The sequence below is a fragment of the Engraulis encrasicolus genome, chromosome 4, assembly GCF_034702125.1.
Source record: "Engraulis encrasicolus isolate BLACKSEA-1 chromosome 4, IST_EnEncr_1.0, whole genome shotgun sequence".
Lineage (NCBI taxonomy): Eukaryota > Metazoa > Chordata > Actinopteri > Clupeiformes > Engraulidae > Engraulis > Engraulis encrasicolus.
The window spans coordinates 18258197-18281341 of NC_085860.1; the positions used below are offsets into that span (position 1 = coordinate 18258197).

At 42.9% G+C, this 23145-nt stretch overlaps 3 protein-coding genes and 1 non-coding gene across 5 annotated transcripts in view; 2 read left to right on the plus strand and 2 right to left on the minus strand.

Annotated features, from left to right (window-relative positions):
• Positions 1-1673: 1673 nt before the first annotated feature.
• On the minus strand, positions 1674-4683 carry chtf8 (CTF8, chromosome transmission fidelity factor 8 homolog (S. cerevisiae)). Its single transcript, XM_063196831.1, has 4 exons — positions 4571-4683; positions 4318-4375; positions 3880-3997; positions 1674-2584 (listed from the first exon to the last, which is right to left on the minus strand). The coding sequence occupies exons 2-4, from the start codon at positions 4338-4340 to the stop codon at positions 2309-2311; spliced, it is 417 nt and encodes a 138-aa protein (XP_063052901.1). The 5' UTR covers positions 4341-4375; positions 4571-4683; the 3' UTR covers positions 1674-2308.
• A 54-nt stretch (positions 4684-4737) lies between these two features.
• Positions 4738-22138, plus strand: utp4 (UTP4 small subunit processome component). Its single transcript, XM_063196830.1, has 17 exons — positions 4738-4834; positions 5221-5383; positions 6006-6194; positions 6390-6474; positions 6912-7001; positions 7280-7491; positions 9003-9174; positions 9771-9862; positions 12803-12899; positions 14670-14734; positions 16279-16401; positions 17741-17897; positions 18373-18479; positions 18824-18919; positions 20160-20345; positions 20941-21051; positions 21869-22138. Exons 2-17 carry the CDS (start codon positions 5225-5227, stop codon positions 21983-21985), a joined length of 2058 nt encoding a protein of 685 aa, XP_063052900.1. The 5' UTR covers positions 4738-4834; positions 5221-5224; the 3' UTR covers positions 21986-22138.
• Positions 21454-21535, plus strand: LOC134448165 (small nucleolar RNA SNORD53/SNORD92). Its single transcript, XR_010034660.1, has one exon. It is a non-coding gene; the product is annotated as a small nucleolar RNA SNORD53/SNORD92 (small nucleolar RNA).
• Positions 22139-22664: 526 nt separating the features above from the next.
• wfdc1 (WAP four-disulfide core domain 1) overlaps positions 22665-23145 on the minus strand; it is a 34406-nt gene continuing 33925 nt past the window's right edge. For both annotated transcript variants that reach the window (XM_063196048.1, XM_063196047.1), the window contains one exon: positions 22665-23145. This exon is cut by the window's right edge and continues 2866 nt beyond it. The gene's annotated coding sequence lies outside the window, so the exon portion shown is untranslated.

The window sequence follows — 23145 nt, forward strand, 5'->3', positions numbered from 1 at the left end:
CTGCAATGACTGAATGTTGTTGTTGTTCACTCACCAAACAGTGTATGTTGTATTTAAAAGGGACAGGTTTTTTTTCGTGAGCTGGATGGCAATCTATTTTTTGTACTGTAATATTATTCAAAAGGTATTTTGAATGTGTGGCAAAACAAGGGGATGAAAAGACATTTCTGTTGAACATTTGAACAACAAAAAAAGTGACAAATGTATTTTATGATAAATCTGTATATTTTTGCCTTTGCGAAATTTGTGGTGCTGGGTTTTCACAATGCATACTGTGCAGAGCTTGCCTGGTTAACACCAGACCTAATCACAAGTGAGATTAGGTCTGGGGAGTTGCCTATTGTAAATTCCATATGGGTCGGAATACTTGGCTATTATGACACACTGCCCTGCTCTCTGATTGGGCAGAGAAACTGTTAAGGTCGGAATGCTTGGCCATTATGACACAGATCCCGTGATCTTGTACGTTATGAGTCATCCTCGCCATACTGTCTTTCAGATCGAAACGATTGTGTAGAACTAAAGGCAGTATGGGAGTTCCCAGGCTAGTGCAGAGCATGGCCCATGACGGACTTCTCATGTCCTTCCCCAGAGGAAGACAGATGCTACGTGTCCAAACCAAACTCGCGTCCTTTCCTCTTTCCTCCGTCCTTGGGTCTTTGTGTCAACATTCATTGAACATTCAATACAATACATCTTACTCTTTTTCTTTTAAAGCTGGTTCGACAACAAGGTTTTTCTTTAAATGTATAGTATTTTGAATGTACAATATTGACTTCACCCAATTCAACAATGACGCACAAGGCCGGAGGACAAAAGAAAAGATGCAAGTGACCAAATGAATAGGCCCCCACATTTATCATAAATAAGGTTGGTGATCAATTCATCGCCCAGCCTTACTACAGTGGTGGTTAAGTAACAAATCTTCATGTATTTAAATCAGAGATAGATGTGACCCTGACAGAAGAAGACAGCTCAGTGTCATTTGTAAAGAAACCCGGCATCTTCTTCTAACACCTTTACAAGTACAATCAAGTCAACTACAGAAGATTTTTTTTTTGAAAAACTTAAATTACTTCCGTAGTGTAACCCCAGTTATCGTTCTAAAGTAACCATCAGTTTACACATTACAAGTACAAGTACTTTCTGCTGTCAAAAAGCTTTAGTTATAAAACGCAATGCAGTTCCAAAGATGCGATTAGATTAATTTTGTTTGCACTTATAGACACAAATTAGTAAATGCAAACAATTCCATCAAAATGACTTGTACACACAAAAGGGACATATTTAACGTTCATCACTATCAATTTAAGGATTAAACTTGAATATTTAGAATAGCTGTTAACTTTGGTCCGCCAATATGAATGCGTTGACATTGGCTTGTACATACTGAACTACTGTGCTTTTTATCATGTCCAAAATATCAACAATAAGGAATTGGGACAAACTGCCAACACAATCACTTATGTTATTTCTTCATTATGTTGTTTGCATTTGGGACCTGTTCACACACAAACAGCACACATTCTCAATGGCCCCAAAAAGTGATGCTTTGCTGCAACCAACTGACAGGGGATGGGAATGACCCATCAAGGGGGAAAAAAGAATCTACAGTTTTAATATGTATATATTTAAATATGTAATAAAGGGATTTGTAAAAGGAGTTTTATAAGTCAATTTTAAGTCAAACTGTGTTTATTTTTGCAGACATTATGATATCTGTAAAGTATTGTTTTTAAGAACAATAAATATTATCTGAATTCAAATGCCTTGAGACATTTTTCTTGCTTAAAAAACAAAACAAAAAAAACATTACCAAAATAACTCATGGTCATGTCTTTCATTTCCATGTTCTTGTTCAGGCCACTGAATATCACAGTCAAGTGCCTCAAAAGGTGTCAATGAAGAAGAATCCAGCAATATTCCGCCAGCGTAAATGTCAAAGACACAGTCAATGCGTTTTCCAAGACTTATTTGGCAAGCCTTGATCTCCATTTCATCCTCAACCAATCTCTCGTTCCCTTGTTGGGCAGTGGAAGCGATTGACCCAATGGCTATTCACAGTCATTTGATCCATCATTCAATCCACCGATCCCTGTTTGTCAAGCTTTTTGCTTCAGTCTCTCTCCATCTCAATCGATGCAGTCGGCACGTCTGTCCCGCTCCCCATTTTCCCCTTTGGTCATACGGTGCCAATCACTGCCAGTTGGTACGTCTGGTCCACCCAGCGGGCGGAGTATACAGAGGGGAAAATAGACAGCTTGGCTAGACGGGTCAGACATGCCGACTGTATCTACGATCCCCTATGCTACACCTTCTTGGGCACATTGGTGATGATGGGCTTGGGCCGGGTCTTAAAGATCAGCTTCTTCTTGATGAGGGCGGTGACTGAGTATGAGGTGGCGGTGGCCGCTGGGGTCGGCGTTGGTGTCGGGGTGGACGTGGGCGTCGTGTCCTGTTCGGTCTCCATGGCGTCCTGGGAGGAGGCCAGGCCGGAGTGCTTCAGGAGCACGGCGAGGGGCTTGTCCAGCTTCACCTGTTTGCCGTACAGGATGTGGTGACCCACTATCAAAATGGGGACGCCCTGGGGGACATATGCAGTGGAAAAAAAAAACGTTATTTGTTATGTTAAAAATAAATGTTTTTTGTGAGTGTCTGTGTGTGCGATCGATGTGTGTCTGTGATGTGTGAGTGTCTGTGGTAGCTATACAAGTGTCTGTGGTGTGTATCCACCTGTGCATGTATGCAAACATCCACTTGTCAAGTAATATACCCCAAACCCCATCTACCCAATGCAAAGGCATATATTCAGGTTTGGTCTCCTAAGGGTGTGTCGTCCCCTACTCCTTCTTCATCTCTTTCTGTGGCGTTTGGTGGCAACTTGCACAAGATGTGCGCTACCGCCATCTACAGGGCGAAGGGAACTCCATTTATTCTCAACCTAAAGTCTCCTAAAGGGGGATTCACCAAACATCACATGGATCGTGAAAAACTGTAGGCTTGATTGTTCTTACTCTACAAGAGATTGTTTGATGCATGTACTGTGTCCTGTGTGGATAGAAGCCTCAGCTAAGTGTAATGTAATAATGTAATGTAATGATTAGTGATGGCAGTCTGGCACAAGCGCGCCGGAACGTGTTTCAAACCATCAACAGCGAAAACCATTAAACCACTGTTCCGAAGTTTGCTTCAGTTCGGAAAAACCACGTGATATATTACGTATGAAACAGTAAACTGGTTCAGTTTTCCGAAAGCAGCTGCAGTGTTTCGCGCTGCCACACGAACCAGCAGGCGCGTGCAAATGTGTTTGGCCTGTTGCAGAGCCGTCTGCCAGGTTGCAGTGGAGAGAATAGATATTTTATTGACTGTCATTAGGCCTATAAGTCCCACTTGATAGACAAGTAGACAACGTCATCATAAGTTATGAACACAACAAGGAGAAGACATTAATGTTCAGCAGCGCTTTATTCTGATCGCCCAAAAAATTGCCTAATAATAGCCTAAATGAATAAATAAATATATGTTGGATCGTAGCCTTTGTAATGTCGTCTACCTCAACTGCCTCATCAGTAGCCTAAAATGTCAAATGTCGGGAAGTTAGTGTGCAAAAGTATGAGCTCAGTCCAATATTGGGGGTAATGTCGCAGATGATGAGGGCACAACATCTCATCTTATCGAATTGAGCCCGTTTAATTGCAAACATGGCTTTTCACCAGGAGAGGGCCCTGTTACTGAAGCTTCAAGTACTAACCCAATTTTTGAAGCAATGTGCCTAAATGGTTCAGAGCTTCAACAAAGCTTCATTTGCCCATCATCACTAGTAATAATGTAATGTAATGTGTATGTACTGTGCCCTGTCTGGTACAGGGCTCTGCCCACCTCCTTGGTATAGTGCAGGTCTCCCATGATGCTGCCTGCCAGCCCGGTGTTGTGACGAGAGACCATCTCCCCTTGCAGCTCTAAGAGCAGCCACTCCGCAGGACCATCACCTGGAGCACTGTGTACACACACACAAACACACGTCTGTCTTTGGAAATGGCTTGCCTCGCTGATTGATACATGATTAAATTAGAGGATTTGGACTCGAAATGGTGAATGAGTATTTATTTTTGTTATTGTGTTAGGTGTTCCACGCATAAAGAGATATCAAGAGTTTGGCACTTTGCTCATCCACTAAGGCAAAAACAAAAAAAACTTTGAGGTGATATAACATTAGAATATATTATTATATTAGATTGGGTAAGGCTTTGGTGCAGCAACAATAATAAACATAATGATACAATGACATTACACGTTTCATGACCAAAACATCTTTACCTTGAGACGACGATTTGCACCATGTTGGGTTGTTGTGATCAATGTATGTAGAAAGGGCCTGCAGAGTAGATAGATATGGTGTGAACAGTGACAGCTGGACAAATACAGAATTGTCAATGCCAAATCTAGACCTATGCAAACTCGTGCGACTGAGCGGTGTCTATGGCTAATCTGCTAGCCTCTCTAACATCAAAATCAACCACTCATGCAAAATGATCCACTCACGAACACAAGGTGCACTATTATTACTTACCCACTGGTAATGTAGATTGTAATCCTTCAAAAATCACAACTCCAAACGCGCAAATAACATTGTTGACATATCAACCTCACACGACGGAATGTACCAACTTTCCCGCCAGCTCCTCGAATGCGTCTGTACAGCTGCTTCCGGCAAAGAGTGGTCCAGTTCCGGGTTGAAGGTGACCAACGTGGTACCCGTGGATCAACGTGTGTACACAAGTGTGATGAAAGTTTATTGCATTTAGCGACAACGTCAAGAAAACTAACTGAAAAAGTAAGTCGACCTGCGATAGATAGAAATATACAGGCATGTGTACATGCCCTTTTAGTGAGACAAGATTTTCGCAGCCTTCTGATTTAAAATGAGCATGCTACAGTGATTTGGCAGCTAGCTAGCGCATCAGTGTTGATGTGGGTAAAGCATTGCCAACACGAGACATTATTACCTATATGTTTATGTATGATTGCAGTCATATACAGATGGGTTTCCAGGTGTAGTCTAGATAAGGTTTCCTCAGTACATATATGAGCAACGTGGTGCCGAGCGGGTCTCCTAACGTGTATCCGAACCAAAGTAGCCTCCAGTATTTCATGGCAAGCAGTGTAGCAACAACAGATAAAGCTTACAACCATTCCCGATTAAACGTGATTTCTTTGCAGGAGAATGGGGGAGTTCAAGGTGCACAGAGTCCGGTTCTTTGACTACATGCCTACTGGAATCAGGACCATCGCATTCAACCGGCAGACAGAGAAGATAGCTGTCGCCAGAATCGATGGCTCTGTGGAGATTTTCAAGTTGTCTGACAACTTGTTTCAGGAAAAGGTATAGACTTTTATGTTCAACACGTTGTTCTTGATCAAGTAGTACAACATTCGATTCAGACTTGTTGTTGACAAATTGCCTTCTACATGTGCAATTCATATCGACAGCTTAACACAGAAACCTACAATCTTGATGTCGGTGAGGCTGGGATGGCATATCAGCCACTTGGCTAGAAAGCTAGATTTGTATTCACATCTACACACAGTCATGCCATTGACTATGACACTATGTGTATAATGTACACTGCATTGTCCGAGACAAATGAAACATGACATTACATATTCTCATAACGGTGACATTACTTGTACTGGTTACCACTGGTCCTTGTACTGGTTACCACTGGTCCATCACTGTCACTCACCAATGTTAAATGCTCAGTATTATGTATTACTTACTTCATTACTTTACTGGTATTGGACCATCAGTGTTGTCCTGTCTTGCACTTGAGTCTGTAAGTGTCAGTCCTGTGTATGTATGTCCTTCATGGTATAGAGAGAAAGCGTAATTTCAATTTCCTTGTATGACCCGTGCATATGTAGAACTGACAATAAAAGCTGACTTGACTTGACTTACATTGCTTTGAGGTTATTGGAATGTAGTCATCACTTTACTCTTCTGTCAGGTTATCCCCGGGAAAGAAAACCGAGCTATCGAGGCTTTGTGTTGGGTGGGCGACAGACTGTTCAGCGCTGGTCTAAGTGGAGAAATAATTGAGTTCGACCTGCAGAGCTTGAAGCCAAAATATACAATTGATGCCTACGGTGGTCCTATCTGGACCATAGCAGCCAACCCTGAAGGAACACATCTCGCTGTAAGTGTGCTTTGACATTTGTAAAAATGAGCTGATCTCTTTATTACTATTATGACTGAGTAAGCTTTTCAGACATGGTGCATCTTTTTGAGAATTATTTCTCTCTCTCTCACTCTCTCTCTCTCTCTCTCTCTCTCTCTCTCTCTCTCTCTCTCTCTCTCTCTCTCTCTCTCTCTCTCTCTCTCTCTGACACAGGCGGGATGTGAGGATGGAACAGTGAAACTGTTTGAGGTTCTGGAGGAAAAGATCCAATTTGAAAGAAACCTAGACCGAAAGAAAGGTAAGAAGGACTGGATGGAAACATCTAGATGGATTAGATATTTAGGTGGCTAGATAAATGGATTGCGGGAAAAAGAAAAATGAGTGTGTACTCATGTATAATCAGGTAGGTTAGACTGACTTTAAGATGAAAGCCTCTATACATTGCCTCAGGACGCAGGTGCAGACACAGGCTAGTTCAACTGCGGTTCTTTAACCCATTTTAGCCTAAGGCCTTTTTGGGAAAAGATGCCCTCTCCCTATTAAAACCTAAATATCTCAACCTCCGAAGCACATACAAACATGAAATAAGTTGCATTTAAAAGCTAGGACCCTCATTTTGCATTAGAATGTGTTAATTTAGCTGTAAACCCTCAAATCTCAAGAGCTTGAATGCAGCGTATATGTGTCTCCAGGCTAAAATGGGTTAAACTATGCATTTCTCCCCTCTCCCCACAGGTCGAGTGCTGTCTTTGTCATGGCACCCCTCTGGCACCAGGATTGCTGCGGGAATGATGGACATGATCAGGGTGTTTGATGTTCAGACTGGTGAGTGTCAGTGGAGATCGACGTTAGTCTGGTTATGGGTGCGGAAACATTGTTATCGTGCAGAAGACATAGTGTGTGTGTCGACTTCTCTTTACTTAGTATTAGTGTGTTTTTGTGAGTGTGAGAAAGAGAGTGCTTCTTATCTTGCTTTATTGTTGTATGTGTTTTTGAGCTCCTATTTTTTAGCTTAACCTGTTTTTGTGTATGTGTGTGATGACTCCTTCACCTATTGTGCACCTATAACGAATTGGTTGTAACTCCATTGGTGTGCGCTGCAGGCCGCGTGGTGCACAGGCTGCTGGTGGACAAGGTGTCGGGGGCGCCGCGTAAGGAGGAGTGCGTGGTGTGGAGCGTGGTGTACCTGTCCGACGGCACCGTCGTCAGCGGAGACTCCTCCGGCAGGGTGAAGGTGTGGGACTCGCACACCGGCACGCTCGTCAAGAATCACGACGTGACCAAGTGGGATGTTCTAGCACTTTCTGTCTCACAGGTAGGTATGTGTGTGTGTCTGTCTGTCTGTTTGTTTGGCTCGCTGTCTGTCTGTCTGGCTGTTTGCTTAGCTCTAGTAACAAGTTTGGGTTGATTTTAGGATTGATGTTTGTAATGGTTTGCTGAAGGTTGTACGTGTGGACAGTGTTTCCCACAGAAATTTTGGAAACTATGGGGGCAGCCGCGGTTTTTTTTTTGTTGGAGGGGGGGGGGGGGGGGGGGGGGGGGGCATTTTACGTTGGCCCCTTTTTTTGGGGGGGGGGGGGGGGGTGCATGGAATTTCACGTGGCGTAAATGTAAAACAATGAGTACAGTTTGACATTGGCGCATGGAGAGAAACTAAAGGCCTACATTTCAGCAAATGACATGTATAGTAGTACATTGTCAAATATATTTTTTTAAAAAATGCAGTACAGTGAATCATTTCTGTTTACAACACACTTTCATTCGTCCCTCATGCAGGAGTCTATGCAATGAAAAAAAATAAACAAAATAGGAGCACAGACAAGAATTTAGGAGCACTGTAAAATTGTTAACGCACAGACAGAGTCTAAGAGAGTATCCTATGCGTTTTTCTCCACACACATAGGCGTACACATTTTACATGAGGGGTGCTGATCACAGGGCCAGTTTTTCAAAATTCCTCCCAGTAAAAGGGCTGAACAACATATTACACATTTGTGTCTATTTTCACATTCATAACACATTCATTTCTATATGCAGCCCGATGTCTCTTCTGCTTTGTCAATGCAGGTCTGTCGCCTAATTCATTATCATACAACTGTAAAACAAAGCCTGGGGAGTGTCAGTAAACTCATTCCATTGTCCCAAGTCAACTACAACAACTTGACCAGGTTTTTGATCCCTCTGTCTTTCAAGCACTCATGGTTTTCTCTATAGGATTTATTTACTCCAGGAGGAAAATGTGAAGGAATTCATTTTTAAAATCATTTCTTAAAAAACGGAGATCATTTGAAAAAAATAAAAAAATAAATAAATATATATATTTTTGATTACAATTTCGGAAACTATGGCGGCCAAATATAAACTATGGCGGTGCGCCATAGTTTCCTCAATGTATGGGAAACACTGTGTGGAGCAATAGTAGAGCAAGAGAAGATGCAGTGTTTACTTGCAGCCTGCTTGTTGACGGCACGCAGAAGTGTTTACCCTTTCATTTCAAATTTCTTTGTATTTATTTATTTTTGTATGCCTGATATGCAAGAGGATGGTGAGGGAGAGAGTGACTGGAAGTTGGTGGGGTGGGGATTTTGGTTAGGATTTGGGAAGGATTGTGGGGGGTGGGTTGGAGGATTTGGGAATGATTGGGAAAAGCCTCTGACTTGAAAAGGTCTGACTTAAATCCCGAACTCACATCTCCTTATTTACCCTTTACTTAATGAGAGTTTTCTATTCTGCATAAGTAAGGCAGACACAAATGTAGTTTGTAGTGTTGCTGTTTTGTATTGCTGGTATGGAACATGTTGAGTGATTATGTGTTGGTCCTTGCAGGATGAGACCAGTCTCGTTGCTGGAACATCAGAAGGAACCGTGGTGCAGTTCCAGGCCCTCTCCTCGGTTCTGGGAGAGGAGGACAAGGAGTGGGTCAGAACCAGAACCTTCAAGAACCACACCCACGACGTGCGGTCTGTAGTGGAGGCGGAGACCTGCGTCATATCAGGAGGTTGGAGCAGTTTGACAATGTTTTGTACATTGAGTATATTTATGTTGGTAAAATATATTGTTTATAACATGTTATAATGTGTGCACATCTAAATCTGCATATGGTGTGTACTGTAATACAATAAAACCTGCAATGTGTATAGATTAGTGATTATGCATTCATCCTTCAGGAAAATTGTTTTGGCATCATACAGTATGTGAATATGACAAGCGCAAGGTCAGAGCATGTGCACACATCAGGAGCACAGGTTCTGGACCAAACGGAGGATAGCTGAAAGGAAATGATTAAGGTCTGCAACACTGTTCAATGCTCCCAAACAAAGTACTGAAGGACTGAGAGCCTGAAACGTTGTGCGTGCCATTAAACTTTGTTTGATGGCATTGAACAGTGTTGCGGACCTTTTAATCATTTCCTTTCAATATGACAATCGACCATGCTGACTTTCCTGATCTGGACCCCATTTCTCGAAAGCATCGACTTGGTAGGTTGCCAATGGGAAATTATGCTGCAACCAAGTAAATTGCTAACTTGGTTAGCAGCGACAGTGTCCAAAAACGCACCCCTTAATTGTTGATGTTGTTGCTGTTCTTCTTCAGGTATGGACACCCAGCTGGTGGTGATGCCCCTGCTGAATAAGCACGATGTCAAGTCTCAGGCCTCCGCACTCCGAAAAATAGAGTTCCCACGCGTGAGTCTCACACAATTATTTACATCACTGACACCGTATCACTGATGATGACGTCAACAGACCAGGGGTCCGTTTCTCGAAAGCGTCTTTGCTATCGTCGTTAGCAAAGTCCTTCGTACGAGCGACTCAACTCTCTCTCGACAGCGACGCTCACCACTAAATCCAAGGGAATGGCAAGACGGTCTTAAGACGGTTAGCAACGACAAGAATCGAGAAACGGACCCAGGGCCCTGTTTCTCAAAAGCATCGTTGCTAACGAGTTCGCAACTTACTTGGTTCCCGATGGGAATTTGCATAGCAACCAAGTAAGTTTCTAACTTAGCAGTGAGGTTGTTGAGAAACGCCGCCCTTTGAACGCATTATCATCCTGTCACTTTAACTGTGAATTAGCCATGAGATTTGCTACTGATGATATTCTGTACACAGTGTTTCCCATACATTGAGGAAACTATGGCGCACCGCCATAGTTTAAATGTAGCCGCCATAGTTTCCGAAAATGTATTAATATATATATATTTTTTTTTTATTTTTTTTTTACTTTTTTTTTTTTTTTTTTTTTTTTACGATTTCCGTTTTTGTTAAAAGCGATTTGAATTCCGATTTCCTTCGCATTTTCCTCCTGGAGTATATACATCCTATAGAGAAAACCACAAGTTCTTGAAAGACAGAGGGATCAAAGGATTGGTCAAGTTGTTGTAGTTAACTTGGGTTTTGGGAGCAATAAAAAAAACCTTCAGAGAAGGGACAGTTGGGATCAGGGCTCCAGAGTGCGACCAATTTGGTCGCATATGCGCCCATTTTTTTCAATGGTGCGCCTAAAAAATATTTTTAGGTGCACCGGTGCGACCAGCCATCAGTAGAACAAAATCAATTACCAAACAACCGTTTTAATGGATATAAAATGAATAGTCATTCTACAGTAGTGGCCCATCATCACACGATAAAACGTGACGAACCGGTAGCTTTCTCCCCCTTCCTCGTTCACAGGCAGCACGACCTTTCAGAATAGAATGTTCGACTTCGCTCAACTATCCAAGTTCAAATGTGCCAGCGAATTTTGTGTTCTCAACCAGGGGAGTTTTGCAACGGACGAGAGAGTTACAAACACGGTAAAAACAGCAAAATGACTTGAGGATATTTTAAACACGAGAGAGTCACAATCACGGGGAAAAACTAAATGGCTTGAGCGGATATTAAACATTGCCACACAAAAACGCAGACGGGTGCGGATAATTGCCCGTTTCAGCCGCGTGCAGAGCTGGCCAAACAACAGATGACGCGCTAGTCTGTCGGGACTTCTGTGAGAGTTTTTTGATAGTGACTAGGGCAGGCTACATACTGCCTATCAGTCGGCAAGGCATCGTTCATGCACCTCGAGACAGCACGAGAGAGAGGGAGAGAGAGAGAGAGAGCGAGTGAGCGAGCGAGCGCACTAGTGCTGTCGTGTCCTGTTTCGTAGCGCTTGCTAAGATACCACAATCATTATGCAGAGGGAGAGCGCTCAAAAACGAGGAAATAGACAAAACCCAATTCACCTCAGATTCCACTGTAAACATAGGCTAGGCTATTTGTGTCTAATGATTTTAAAAATCATGACATTTTTAGCAGGGTTTGTTAAAAAAAATCTATCCATCCATCCATCTATCTTCATATTGTAACTGTGCTTGTGCCGTGTGCATAGCCTTATTGCAGAAAAAGGCTGATATGTTGATCTTACTAGTCAAACACTACTGACTAAAAGGCTACTAATTTGGTATTTTCTACCAGCCAAACTGCTTGCAGCCAAGATGTGTTAGTTAGGTAGCCTACTGTCATGTCTTTTATAAGGAGCACATTTGGAAGACTAGCCTATAGCACATGAAAGGCTCCAGGTCTTTTGAAATATAGCAACAATAATAATAATAATAATAATAATTCTATTATTGTTGCTATTATTATTGCTATTGTTATTATTTTTAATTATTATTTTTTAAAGCTGAGGTGCGTGTGTATGGGGGGGTGAAAACATTTGGGTGCACCTAAATTTTGTGCTGGTGCACCTAAAAAAGTTTTTTAGGCGCACCAGTACAACCAGTGCAAAAAGTTAGTCTGGAGCCCTGGTTGGGATAGTTTACTAACACTTCCCAGGCTTTTTTTTACAGTTGTAATGAGTTAGGTGACAGGCCTTCATTGACACGGCAGAGGAGACATCGGGCTGCATATAGAAATTAATGTGTAATGAATGTGAATATAGACATAAATGTGTAATATGTTGTTCAGCCCTTTTAATGGGAGGAATTTTGAAAAACTGGCCCTGTGACCAGCACCCCTCATGTAGAATGTGTGCCTATGTGTGTGTGGGGAAAATGCACAGCCTACCCTCTTAGACCCTTTTTGTCTATGCGTTAACAATTTCACAGTACTCTTAAATTCTTATCTCTGCTCCTAGTTTTTTTTCATTACATAGACCCCTGCATGAGGGACAAATGAAACTGTGTTGTAAACAGAAATGATTCACTCTACTTTTTTTTTTTGAAAAAATATAAATGACAATGTACTACTAATATCATGGGTAAAATGTTATGTAGCCTTATTTCTCAAAATAAAAATGGCTGCAATGTAGGCCTAGGCGTATAGTTTCTCCATTTGCCAATGTCATACTGTACTCATACTGTACAAACATATTGTTTTGCCATTTTGCATTTGTGAATACAACACCCCCCCCCCCCCACGAAAAAGGCCCACGTGAAAAGACCCCCCCCCCCCCCCCCCCCTCCCGGGAAAAAAAATCCCGGCTGCCCCCATAGTTTCCAAAATTTCTGTGGGAAACACTGTGTACATAAACATTTAAATATGTAGTGGATTTCTCAGACTCACTACTGATTAATTGCGCTGTTCGTCATTTTTGGTGAACCTGATTCATAACTTTTTGTTTGTTTGTTTATTCGTGTGCGTGTGCAGCGGAGGCTGGTGTCCTGTGCTAAGAAGGCCCAGCTGGTCCTCTTCCAGTACCCGTCCCACCTGGACCTCTGGAGGCTGGGGGAGAGCCAAGGAGAAGGTAGGCCTCAACATTACACACATGGGGTACATTTCAAACTAACCACCACCTAGGCCTGTCACGATAACAATTTTTGCCAGACGATAACGATAACAAGAAATTATTGCGATAATCGATAATATTGTCTCTCTCGCCATTTTCAAACAATATAATGTGCAATAAAAAACACTGCTATGCAAGGTGCTGCCTCCTTCTTGAAACATTGAATTTAACATTTGGGCCAGCACCCTCAGAGGTTTAAATAGGCCTAATTAAGATTGACGCCTGCTCCAAGAAGAAATGTGTCAAACAATATAATGACGTAAAAATGCAATAAAAATGGGCCTACACCCCTTCACATTTTTAAAGCATCACGGCGGGGGATATATATATCTGTTTTTAATTACATCCTCATGGAGCACAATAGGCTCTAAATAGGCTTTTTTGTATTTATTATTAGGGTAAGTTATAGTCTTTCTTTAATATTTTTTGTTATTTATCTTTCTCAAGCACGCTGAATGGCTTATAGGCCTATCCATGGTGTGATGTAAAATAACCTACTGGTGGGGTATTGTTAATTCACAAATTATTACTTAGACAGCTTATTTCACCAAAATGCACGTTGTTACTAGCTTATTGTCAGTCAAAACCCAAATCAGCCCTGTTAAAGGCATTTCAACATCAGCAAAAAGCAAAAGAGCATGAACAGATGCACAAGTTCCAGGTGCAGGCAGCGCTCTCTCTCTCTCTCCCCCTCCCCGATACCCTCGACTGGAACAAGTTGCAATTCTGCGCACTTTAAAGTCCTTTATGAACGCCCATACATTGATTCTTATGAGTTATGAGTCGCCATGCCTCTGTTTTCCCCTGTAGCGCGCTCAACCGTTCACATTCTCCTGGTGTGACTGATTTAAATCCACAAATCTTATCTTCATTATTTGCTTGCGGACTGCCTACTCATATTGTTAGGTCTAAATAAACAAGAAATAAAGCGAAAATCACAAAAAGAACAGACAACGAACGTCGGGGTAGGAGGCACATTGAAATAATAGGGGAAACTCAGCGAGGTTTAAAGTTTGTCGCGACGGTACCACTATTTCATGTTTGCACAAACACGTCTTCGTCGTGGATATTGGGTTGCTGCGCATGTTTCAAAATGAACATTTGCCTCCGTGTTGGAGCTGTTCATTCCCCTCCCTGAGACTGAAAGAATATTGCGCTCCTTGTCTCTAGCGCTGATTCTTTGTCGAGGCTTATAAGCGACGCGCGGGAACACCAGCGTTCTTTTTCAAAGACGCAAGTAGCCAGATCAATGCACCTTTTTCAACCAGAACTGCACTGAAACTTGAAATTACACCAACATTTAAGCGTCATTGCGCTGCGCTGCGTTGACCTATAACGCGCCATCAGTAGTCTTACGGCTACGGTAGAGAAAGGGAGAGAGGGAAAACAAAACATCACGCAAATAACTTATCGTTACTTATCGGGGCCAGAAAAGTGATCGTTCTTGTAAAAAGTTATCGTCCGATTTATTGACTTATTGGATATCGTGACAGGCTTAAGCCCACCTAGGAAACTCCAACTCCCATTGTCATTGTAACATTGTCATTGTCACTTCACAGCACACAAGTGCACACTGCACGCAACAAAATTGCATGGTTGGTCTTTTCTACCAGCCAAACTGAAATTTCACCAGAATTTGGCCAGTTGGCTGGTGTTCATTTAGAGCCCTACACGGTGTAGCTTTCTGAGCTACTGGATGATGTGTGGTGTTGTGTTCTCTCTCATCAGGTATGCCAGGCGACAAGCTGCCAGTCAGACGGAACCCAGAGAAGCTCCTGCAACTGAAGACCAAGGTGCATGTTTGTTTTGACTGGGGTTGCTTTTTTAACGGACCATTCAGGGCTGTACGTTAAGCTTTTTCATGCTTTTTCATGTCATCTTCATGCAATAGCCTAGGCTAGCCTATATGGCAGTGTTTTTTTCCAACACTGGGGTATGGGGTCACCTGGAATTCCAATGGGCTCCCCTGAAATGTCTAGGTGTGAAATAAAAAAATACCAATAAATATCACTAATTAACAATCCATAGCTATTGTAGTCTTATACTGTCAGAAATATCCACTGTATTTTTTTTTTGTATAGCCAGCAAGTTTGCTCAGTCATGGTTTTGGTTGTGAAAAAATGGGGTCCCCAGAAGTTTAGGATAAAATGGCCCCAGTGCAAAACTTGTTGGGAACCACTGCTATATGCCATAAATCACAGTTCCCATTACTATTATTAGGCCTATTATTATTATTATTATTATTATTACTTTTTGATTAAAAGCATGTAAATCACATGCTTACTGAACTAGATTGACTAAATCTTAAACATAGCCTACTACACGTTAATCCAAGGGGCTTTATTATAGCCTAGTTTTTGTTTCCTCAAACGCATGGGTTGGAACGATGTGAAATGAAACTGGGAGCAGCAAATTATCTCACTGTGTTGGCTGCTCTTTTTGATAGCCTACAGCACCGGTAGCTAATGGAACAACTAGACTTTACATTTGCGCGCGCTGCACACTACTTGTGAACGCTCCTCGAACTATATTTTGACTTGATTACTTTGATTGCGATTGCATTTTTTTGCGGTCACTGCGAAGACAGCGGTTTGGGGAACGCCAAAACAGCTCAAACAACGACGTCTTTTCAATCACATGAGCTAGCAAACCGAGTGGCTATTTCACTATCGGATTCAAGAGGTTTCCTGTTAGCAATGCAAACTCCCGCATTTGAACGTTTTAAACAGCAGTCCATTTCGAAAAGCTGTAAGAAGTTTTGACACAGAACATCCGACTGGGAGATGAGTCATGCGCGCCTTGCTGTTGCCACCGGGGATCTGTGCGAAGCGATTCTGTTTTGTTTGTTTTTTTTAGCTAAGGGAGCAGAGATGGCTCAATCTTAGCCAACACGGAATTCAAGCAACATTGACCGTCTTTTTTGAAGTGCGTTCCCAATGAGTTTGATGCTGTCTATCAGACAGGCTGTGGAAAAAATGAGCAGCTCTCGCAATCATGCACTCGAACTCAGGAGCAAAATGCGAATGAAAGGGTTGAAATACATACTCGCACAAGTGCGACCGTTTTATTTTTCTTCCTCGCACAGTCCAAATTTTAGGGGTAATATGCGACCAATTGGTCTTAATGTACAGCCCTGCCATTACATGTTGTTAGCTGTGGTAGTACTGGTAAACAGTATTATTTTAATTAAAAGATCTTTGAAGTAGAAGATGATTGTGTAATGATATGCAAAATGTGAAGTGGAAGGATTGAGTATGAGATGTTAACTGTGTGTGTGTGTGTGCGTGTGTATGTGTGTGCGTTTGCGTGTGTGTGCATGTGCGCGTGTGTGTTTTAGGGAGAGGAGCATGTGTGCTGCAGTGCTGTGTCTCCATGTGGAGGGTGGTTGGCCTACTCCACCTCATCCAGCCTGCGCCTCTACAAGCTCCACTATGAGAACAACAACATCTCCATCACCAAGGTAAACATCAACCTCAAGCACAAGCACGCGCTAATGAATGCACTTTAGTACATCTAGACACGGGGTCTTTCAAAGTACGGCCTATTGCCAAATCTGATCTTTTCATGAATATGACTTAAGTAGAGTAAGTTTTGCAGCTAACAATGTCTGGAAATTCAAAATGGCAGAGGATACACGTTTCATGAATGAAAAGTGAAATGTTCCCAGTCATAATGCATACTTAGAATTTTATGTTGGTGGTAGTTCTTTGTGAATGGGCAGTAGGAATTCTGGAAAGAAACTACTAAACATTTTACATAGATATAAGTTACTGGTAAAGCATAGCGATCTGTATGTACCCGCTCCTGCCCTCTGCTCCCCAGAGCCCGGTGTCCAGTGATTTGAGCTTAAAGTGCCAGTTTAGTCCATCGTCCTCTGGGGAAGATCTCCCTGCCAGAACCCATAAGAGCCCAATTAGACCCCAATTAGACCCGGTCTTGTCCTGCAATTCACTTAGCAACCCAATCCAGTAGAGGGGTTTTGTCTGAAGGCAGAAAAAAGGAGTGATTTGTTATGTCTGTGAGGAGCCGTATTCATCCCTGTCTCGTTAGCCAAAAGACCAAATGTCTTTAAAGCTCCAGGAAGTCTGGTTGCTTCCAGCTAAACTCGTGTTTAGTGATAGTAGTGATTTTGTTTTTGGCAGAGCAGATGGCTTGTCTGATGTTCGCTGTGAGAGAGCTTGCCATTCTCACAAGTGTCAGAGGGTGGCAGCACAGATCAGTTCACTTTTTCTCTGGTCCCTTTCCTCAGTTGTTTGCGTAGACCAGGGGAACCTTTTTTCAGGGGCCTTATTCGAGGGGCCACTTCCAATTCCTCCAGGGCCGTATACGCCCTCTTAGGTCCGTATTTTGACCACAAACCAGGATTTCCCCCTGCACTTTAGGCCTCTGAATATCGAAGGTAGCCACCTTTACAACAGACCCCACCTTCTCTAACAAAACATTTAGCATAACATGTCATATTTCATGTGAAGCTGCATCACATTAAAAGGGCTGGATAAGACGGTCTCAAGACATAGGCCCTAGAGAGATAGGTTCCCCAATCCTGGCGTAGACATTTAACAGTTCAATATCATGTTAAGCAAGAAACTAGAAACTCAGTTTGTATTTCTCTGGATGAGTTAACCCTCTATTGCATGAACAACTTTTTAAACATCATATTTTTTTTCTTAAAATTGGTTAAATAATGCAAACGGAAAAGAAAATCATGTTTTTGGGGGGTGGGGTACTTGGTAATTTGTTGCAACGCGGGTTCAGTGAACATCCTTCTCTCTCTCTCCCTCTCTCTCTCTCTCTCTCAGGTGTCTAAGCTGCCAAAGGTACTGCGCTGGGCCAATCAGCTGTGTTTCTCTGCTGACTCCACGCACCTGTTTGCTGTGTCGGCCCGTGCCTCTGTGCACATGGTGTCCCTCGGCCCAGACAGCTGCAAACACAAACACACCTTCAAGCCCAAGACAGGTGAGCAAGTGGTGCAGTGGCTCAATCAGCTAATATAAGATGACACAACATTACGCCGGCGACTCTGGTTCAATGAGGTCCTTTTTCTGATCCTTCCTCTCTCTCTCCCACTTATTTCCTGTCAAACTCTTTCACTGTTCCGTCTCGAATAAGTGCATAAAAGCCCAAAAGCAAATAAAGATAGGTGAGCAACACTTCACATGATGAGGACTTCAACTTCAAAGAACCACTAAGCAAATTAGTCTGTAAGCCTGGTGTTAAGTGTTCTAAATTAACACATGCCAATCGCCAAAAGCTGGTGAAAATTCAGTTTGGCTGATCGAAAAGAGAACTACTAGTCACTTTGGTAGTGAGTGCATGTGTGGCTAGTGACGTGAAACATCTACTAGCCTTTTCGGCTGGTGATGAAAAAAGTTAATTTAGAGCTGGTGTTTGAATGCTTTGCTGTGTTCTCTTATATTCCTCTGCCACCCAGGTTCACCAGAGCCCATACATCTCCTCACCGTCAGTGAAGACGGCCAGTGGCTGGCCACAGCCAACAGTGACTCTGAAATCAGTATTTATAGCCTGCCCACACTTAAGGTGAGTGGAATGTCATGAAGCTGCTAAAACCATTGCCCGAAAACCGAGGGCAGGACACTAAATACACTTTTTTTCATCACCAGTCAAAATGGCTGGTAGATGTTAATCTTACTAGCAAAACACACACTCAAAGTGGCTAGTAATCTGGTCTTTTATACCAGCCAAAATTTCACCAGCATTTGGCCGGTTGGCTGGTGTTAATTTAGAGTCCTGATAAAAGGTATTGCATCAGTTTGCCAATGCCATTTTGATAAAGGCCACACGTTGAGTCATGTGGAAATTGTAGCTATTGAGGTGTGTAAGGTCTGCTTATTGGCTAACCTTTTTGTGTCTGTCTGTTCCAGAGCCACTGCACGGTACCCGTCTACAGGTCAGGGGTCACTGCCATGGCGATTAACCCGGCGACCAACAACCTGGTGATGGCACATGCAGACCAGCAGGTACAAGTTTTCTCTGTGATGGGGACGTGATGTCTGCGTGAAGTCACACTTAATTCAGTATTTGAACATTTTCTGATCTAGTAGACTTCTTTTAGTCTCAATTTCTATTCTCTCAGTAAGACTTGTTTTTGGGTCTTTTATGTTTGGGAAAACATAGTCTGTGGTGCATACCGGTCAACCATCCCTAATTTCCCGGGAAACTCCCTAATTTTAACTCATTTCCCGATTTCTTCCCGATTTGAATTTTTTCCCGGAAATATCCCGGATTTTTCACATTATCAAAAAACACCGTCGGTCCAGTAGGCTATTTATAGGCTACCCACGGCCCTGTCCGACGAGCCACACCCCCTCTTGAAGAGAGAGACGAGGGTCTTGCTTATCAAGCTACCTGCCAGAAGACGGTATGCCAGATACCATCTAGAATTGAAGTTCCTTGAAAATACGAGCTGTCAACCTCGAGCTCCGTAGCGCTTGTGCACCTACTCTTTCCCTCAGAAACCGTCAGTTCATGCAATGCATAAAACAGCCTCGGAACAGCAAATCATGCGATTAACCTAACCACAACCAAAGTTTTGCACGAACAGACAACTTGTGCGACAAAACAACAAGAAGAAACGCATTGCGCTCATTTCATTGTTTTGTTTTCATTGCATTGTTTCTCCACGCTGTAAAACGTGTGCTGAGGGATTTTAGACAGGATCTGTCTTTTCACGCGCGCTGTTGTGAAAAGCAGAGTGGAACGCGCCGTCCGATCTGTCTCTGTCATTCCGTTGACTGTCAAAATTTGGCCTTAAGAAAAATTCCCGGATTTTGGCTTAAAATATGGGAATTTTCCCGGATTTTGGGAGCTCAAAGTTGACAGGTATGCCGTGGTGTAGTAGAGATTCAGCACACTGTGGTGTTTAAGTTAATATGAATATGAAGCGACTAGGGTATGTCCGTTTAAAGCAGAACACAAGCATTCCAACATTCCCGTTGGCTGTGGTCACTGACCACCATACAGGCAGTTTGTCGCAGACCGCATCATAGCTCATTTGCATAACATTCATAGGAGTTCAACTACAAACTGTCGCTCTTGTCACATGAATCGCCTATAGTCCCCAGAATCGCTTTTGTCGCGCGAAAATCAATTACTTTAGTCGCTCGCCTCGCTCATGTCTGGGCTGCCGGCCCGGTGTATTTGTGGGATTATTAATGACGAAGGAAATTAATGTTTTTTTCGTTGTGTTCATGTCCACAGATCTTTGAGTTCTCCATTGAGCAGAAGCAGTACACCGATTGGAGCAGGAAGGTGCAGAGGGAGGGGCTACACTTCAAATGGTTGGAGAGGGACACGCCCATCACCAATGTGACCTTTAACTCCAGAAACCCCGCCCACATCATCCTGCATGACATGTACCAGTTCTCTGTCATCGACCAAACCTTGGTAAGCATTGCTCTTTTCAAAATCAGTTGCATTAAAAAAAAGTAAAAACCGTCTTTATTATGTGTACCAGTGCATTAAAAATCACCATTGCGTATTGGCCCGATGAGCAGTCATGGGTAAGCGGCTAGGGCGTCAGACTTGTAGTCAAAAGGTTGCCGGTTCGACTCCTGACCCGCCAGGTTGGTGGGGGGAATAGTTAACCAGTGCTCTCCCCCATTTTCCTCCATGACTGAGGTACCCTGAGCATGGTACCGTCTCGCCGCACTGCTCCCTTGGGGCGCCATTGGGGGCTGCCCCCTTGCACGGGTGAGGCATAAATGAGTGCTGTCTCACAATGACAATGGGAGTTGGAGTTTCACAGTTGGGCTTTCATCACACAGTCCTGTTTGCTTCTGACACCACCCTGGTGAAGGCTGTAAGGCCGATAAGCAGTAGTGATATTTAATCCATTGGCCCACACAATAAAGACATGTCTGATGAAGGGTATGGTGCCCGAAACGTCACTATATTGGTAGGAGAGGCGGGAGCTTGGTGTTGCGGACTTCATTTTCAGTTTTCATCCCCCATTCATCCCTGCTCGCTTGCTTGGTTTCAGCCTCTCCCAGACAGGACGGCCCAGTTCTACAACCAGCTGACCCTCAAGAGTCTTCCCGAGCAGGAGAGACAAACGCGCTGCCACGCATTCAAAGTCTGCAAACTCTTCCAGGTGAGAGACGGTTTGAACATAGCACTGCAGTGCTTCTTTCCTACCACTAGATGTCAGGCTAGTCCCAATTACAATGTGACTGGTTTGTGCTGAATAGTAATGTGTTGTGATTTTTTTGACTAGACCACTTCCTAAAGGGAAAGTTGTTTAATTCCTCTTAACCTAGATTGAAGCTTTGATGGATATATTTCATATGTGTGCGTGTGAGAGAGTGTGTCTGTGTGAGAGTATGTGTCTGTGTAAGTGTGTGGAGTACAGTTGGGATAAGGGCACCATTCTGGGCACATTTTGCAAATGGGTGGAATGGCTAATTTCCCAACATGCCCCACAGTTTTAACATCCACCGCAGTTCTGAAAAGGTGACCTGGGCAGAGAGTTGTGTTAACGCCAAGCTGCAGAGGCTGAATATGATGATGCCTGAGAATGGTTTCGCTTTATCAGCTGATACTTTGTGATGCCACGATTCTCTTGGCTATCTGATTCACCCTGGAATATAAGGCCCTTTCAAACACTCAAAAAACGTATCTCTGCCTTTCAGTCTGTATGATTTTTCTGAAATATATTGCTCAAAATTATGAATCTTGGTCCTTTGCATTGTTAAGAACTCTTAAGAAGGAAGTTCATGCCCTATGCCATAGTACTTACTGCTGTAGTTTGAATTCCTGGTCTCTGTCCTGGTTTCTTTCAAACTTAAGCATTGGGATCATCATCATCCTGGTGTGAAGGTCAAATTATGCTGCACCTGTGTGGATAGAGGGGTCTTGTGTGTGTAATGCAATGTAATGTAATCTAATGTAATTTGTGTGTGTGTCCTCAGCCCCTGCTGTGTGTGGACATGCTGGAGGATGAGTCTCTGGTGGTGGTAGAGCGCTCCCTGCTGGACATTAAGGCTCAGCTCCCCGCACCCGTCAAACAGAAGAAGTTCGCCACATAATGCTGTCCCTGTGCTTGTATCTGAGTGGAAATGTGTGTTTGTGTGTGGGTGAGAGAGATGGACTATGTGTGTGTGTTTGAGACTTCAGGTGCGTGTGGTTAAATGCTTTGTATTTTACATAGTATACAGTAATAAATTAACTATTTACTGTAACTGTTTGCCTTGCCTGTTTTCTCTTCACTATCCACACCTGTTTGTGTAGTCATTAACTTTGGAGTACAGTTATAACTATATATAACTGCCTCAATGATGATGATGATGATGATGATACATGGGACATCTTTTTCAGGCAACAAAATTAGAAGCTCGTATTTTTCCATTACACTACATTTTTTTATCCAAAGTAACTTGCATATATTACAGGGTATTGGTTGCAGTCCCTGGAGCGATGTGTGATTAGATGCCTCCGCCATGGAGGGAGGAAAGGATTTGGTAAGGGTGGGATTTCAACCTGCAACTCAGTGATCTGCAGTCAAACTCCTTAACCATTACACCACGGCTGCCCCAATAACAACGTTTGATTATGTCCGATTGCCTACTGGGATTTAAAGTTTTCCTGATGTCTTCAATAATATAAACCTGGGAAGTGCCTGCAGAAAGTGGATATTCCCTGACTAACGATCCAATTTACAATGCTTGCTTTGATGCTATCCTAGCAGATAAAGACAACACACAGTAATTCAATAGAAACTCAGTACTTTTATTTTGCAAATTAATATCCATTACATTTGACACACATGGATTAGCATTTTTTCTGGTAAATGTATTTGGAGTGAGTAGTATGGGGTGTAGCACCAGTGGGTTGTTTATTGTGTGTGTATTATTATTGTTGTTGTGTACAGCCAGGCTGTGTTTCCTTCGCATGGGTCGTCTTGTCTCCCAGAGAGAATGGGCCTTGGGGGGGTGTCAAAGTAGGTGGTTTAGTGTGCAATCCAGATAAATTAAAGCATGAACACATGGCCTCTGTTATATGTTTCCTATTACGACAATGGCAATATCCAAGTCTTATAGGGCCAGTCTCCATGCACACCATTCTGTAACCAGAGGCAGTTTAACCAATAGGCCAGGGGTTGGGGAACCTTTTTCATTCGAGGGGCCACTTCAAATTCATCCGAGGGCCGCATTACAAACACAAACCAGGATTTCTTTCTGCACTTAAG

Bases quoted from the DNA above. Each gene is read 5' to 3' on its own strand.
- chtf8 (XM_063196831.1), bottom strand. From the start codon at position 4,340: ATGGTGCAAATCGTCGTCTCAAG. The intron at 3,998-4,317 runs GTAAAGATGTTT...GTGTGTACACAG, and splicing joins GTGCAAATCGTCGTCTCAAG to TGCTCCAGGTGATGGTCCTG. The intron at 2,585-3,879 runs GTGGGCAGAGCC...TATGTCCCCCAG, and splicing joins ACCTGCACTATACCAAGGAG to GGCGTCCCCATTTTGATAGT.
- utp4 (XM_063196830.1), top strand. From the start codon at position 5,225: ATGGGGGAGTTCAAGGTGCACAGAGTCCGGTTCTTTGACTACATGCCT. The intron at 18,480-18,823 runs GTGAGTGGAATG...TGTCTGTTCCAG, and splicing joins ATAGCCTGCCCACACTTAAG to AGCCACTGCACGGTACCCGT. The intron at 18,920-20,159 runs GTACAAGTTTTC...TCATGTCCACAG, and splicing joins TGGCACATGCAGACCAGCAG to ATCTTTGAGTTCTCCATTGA.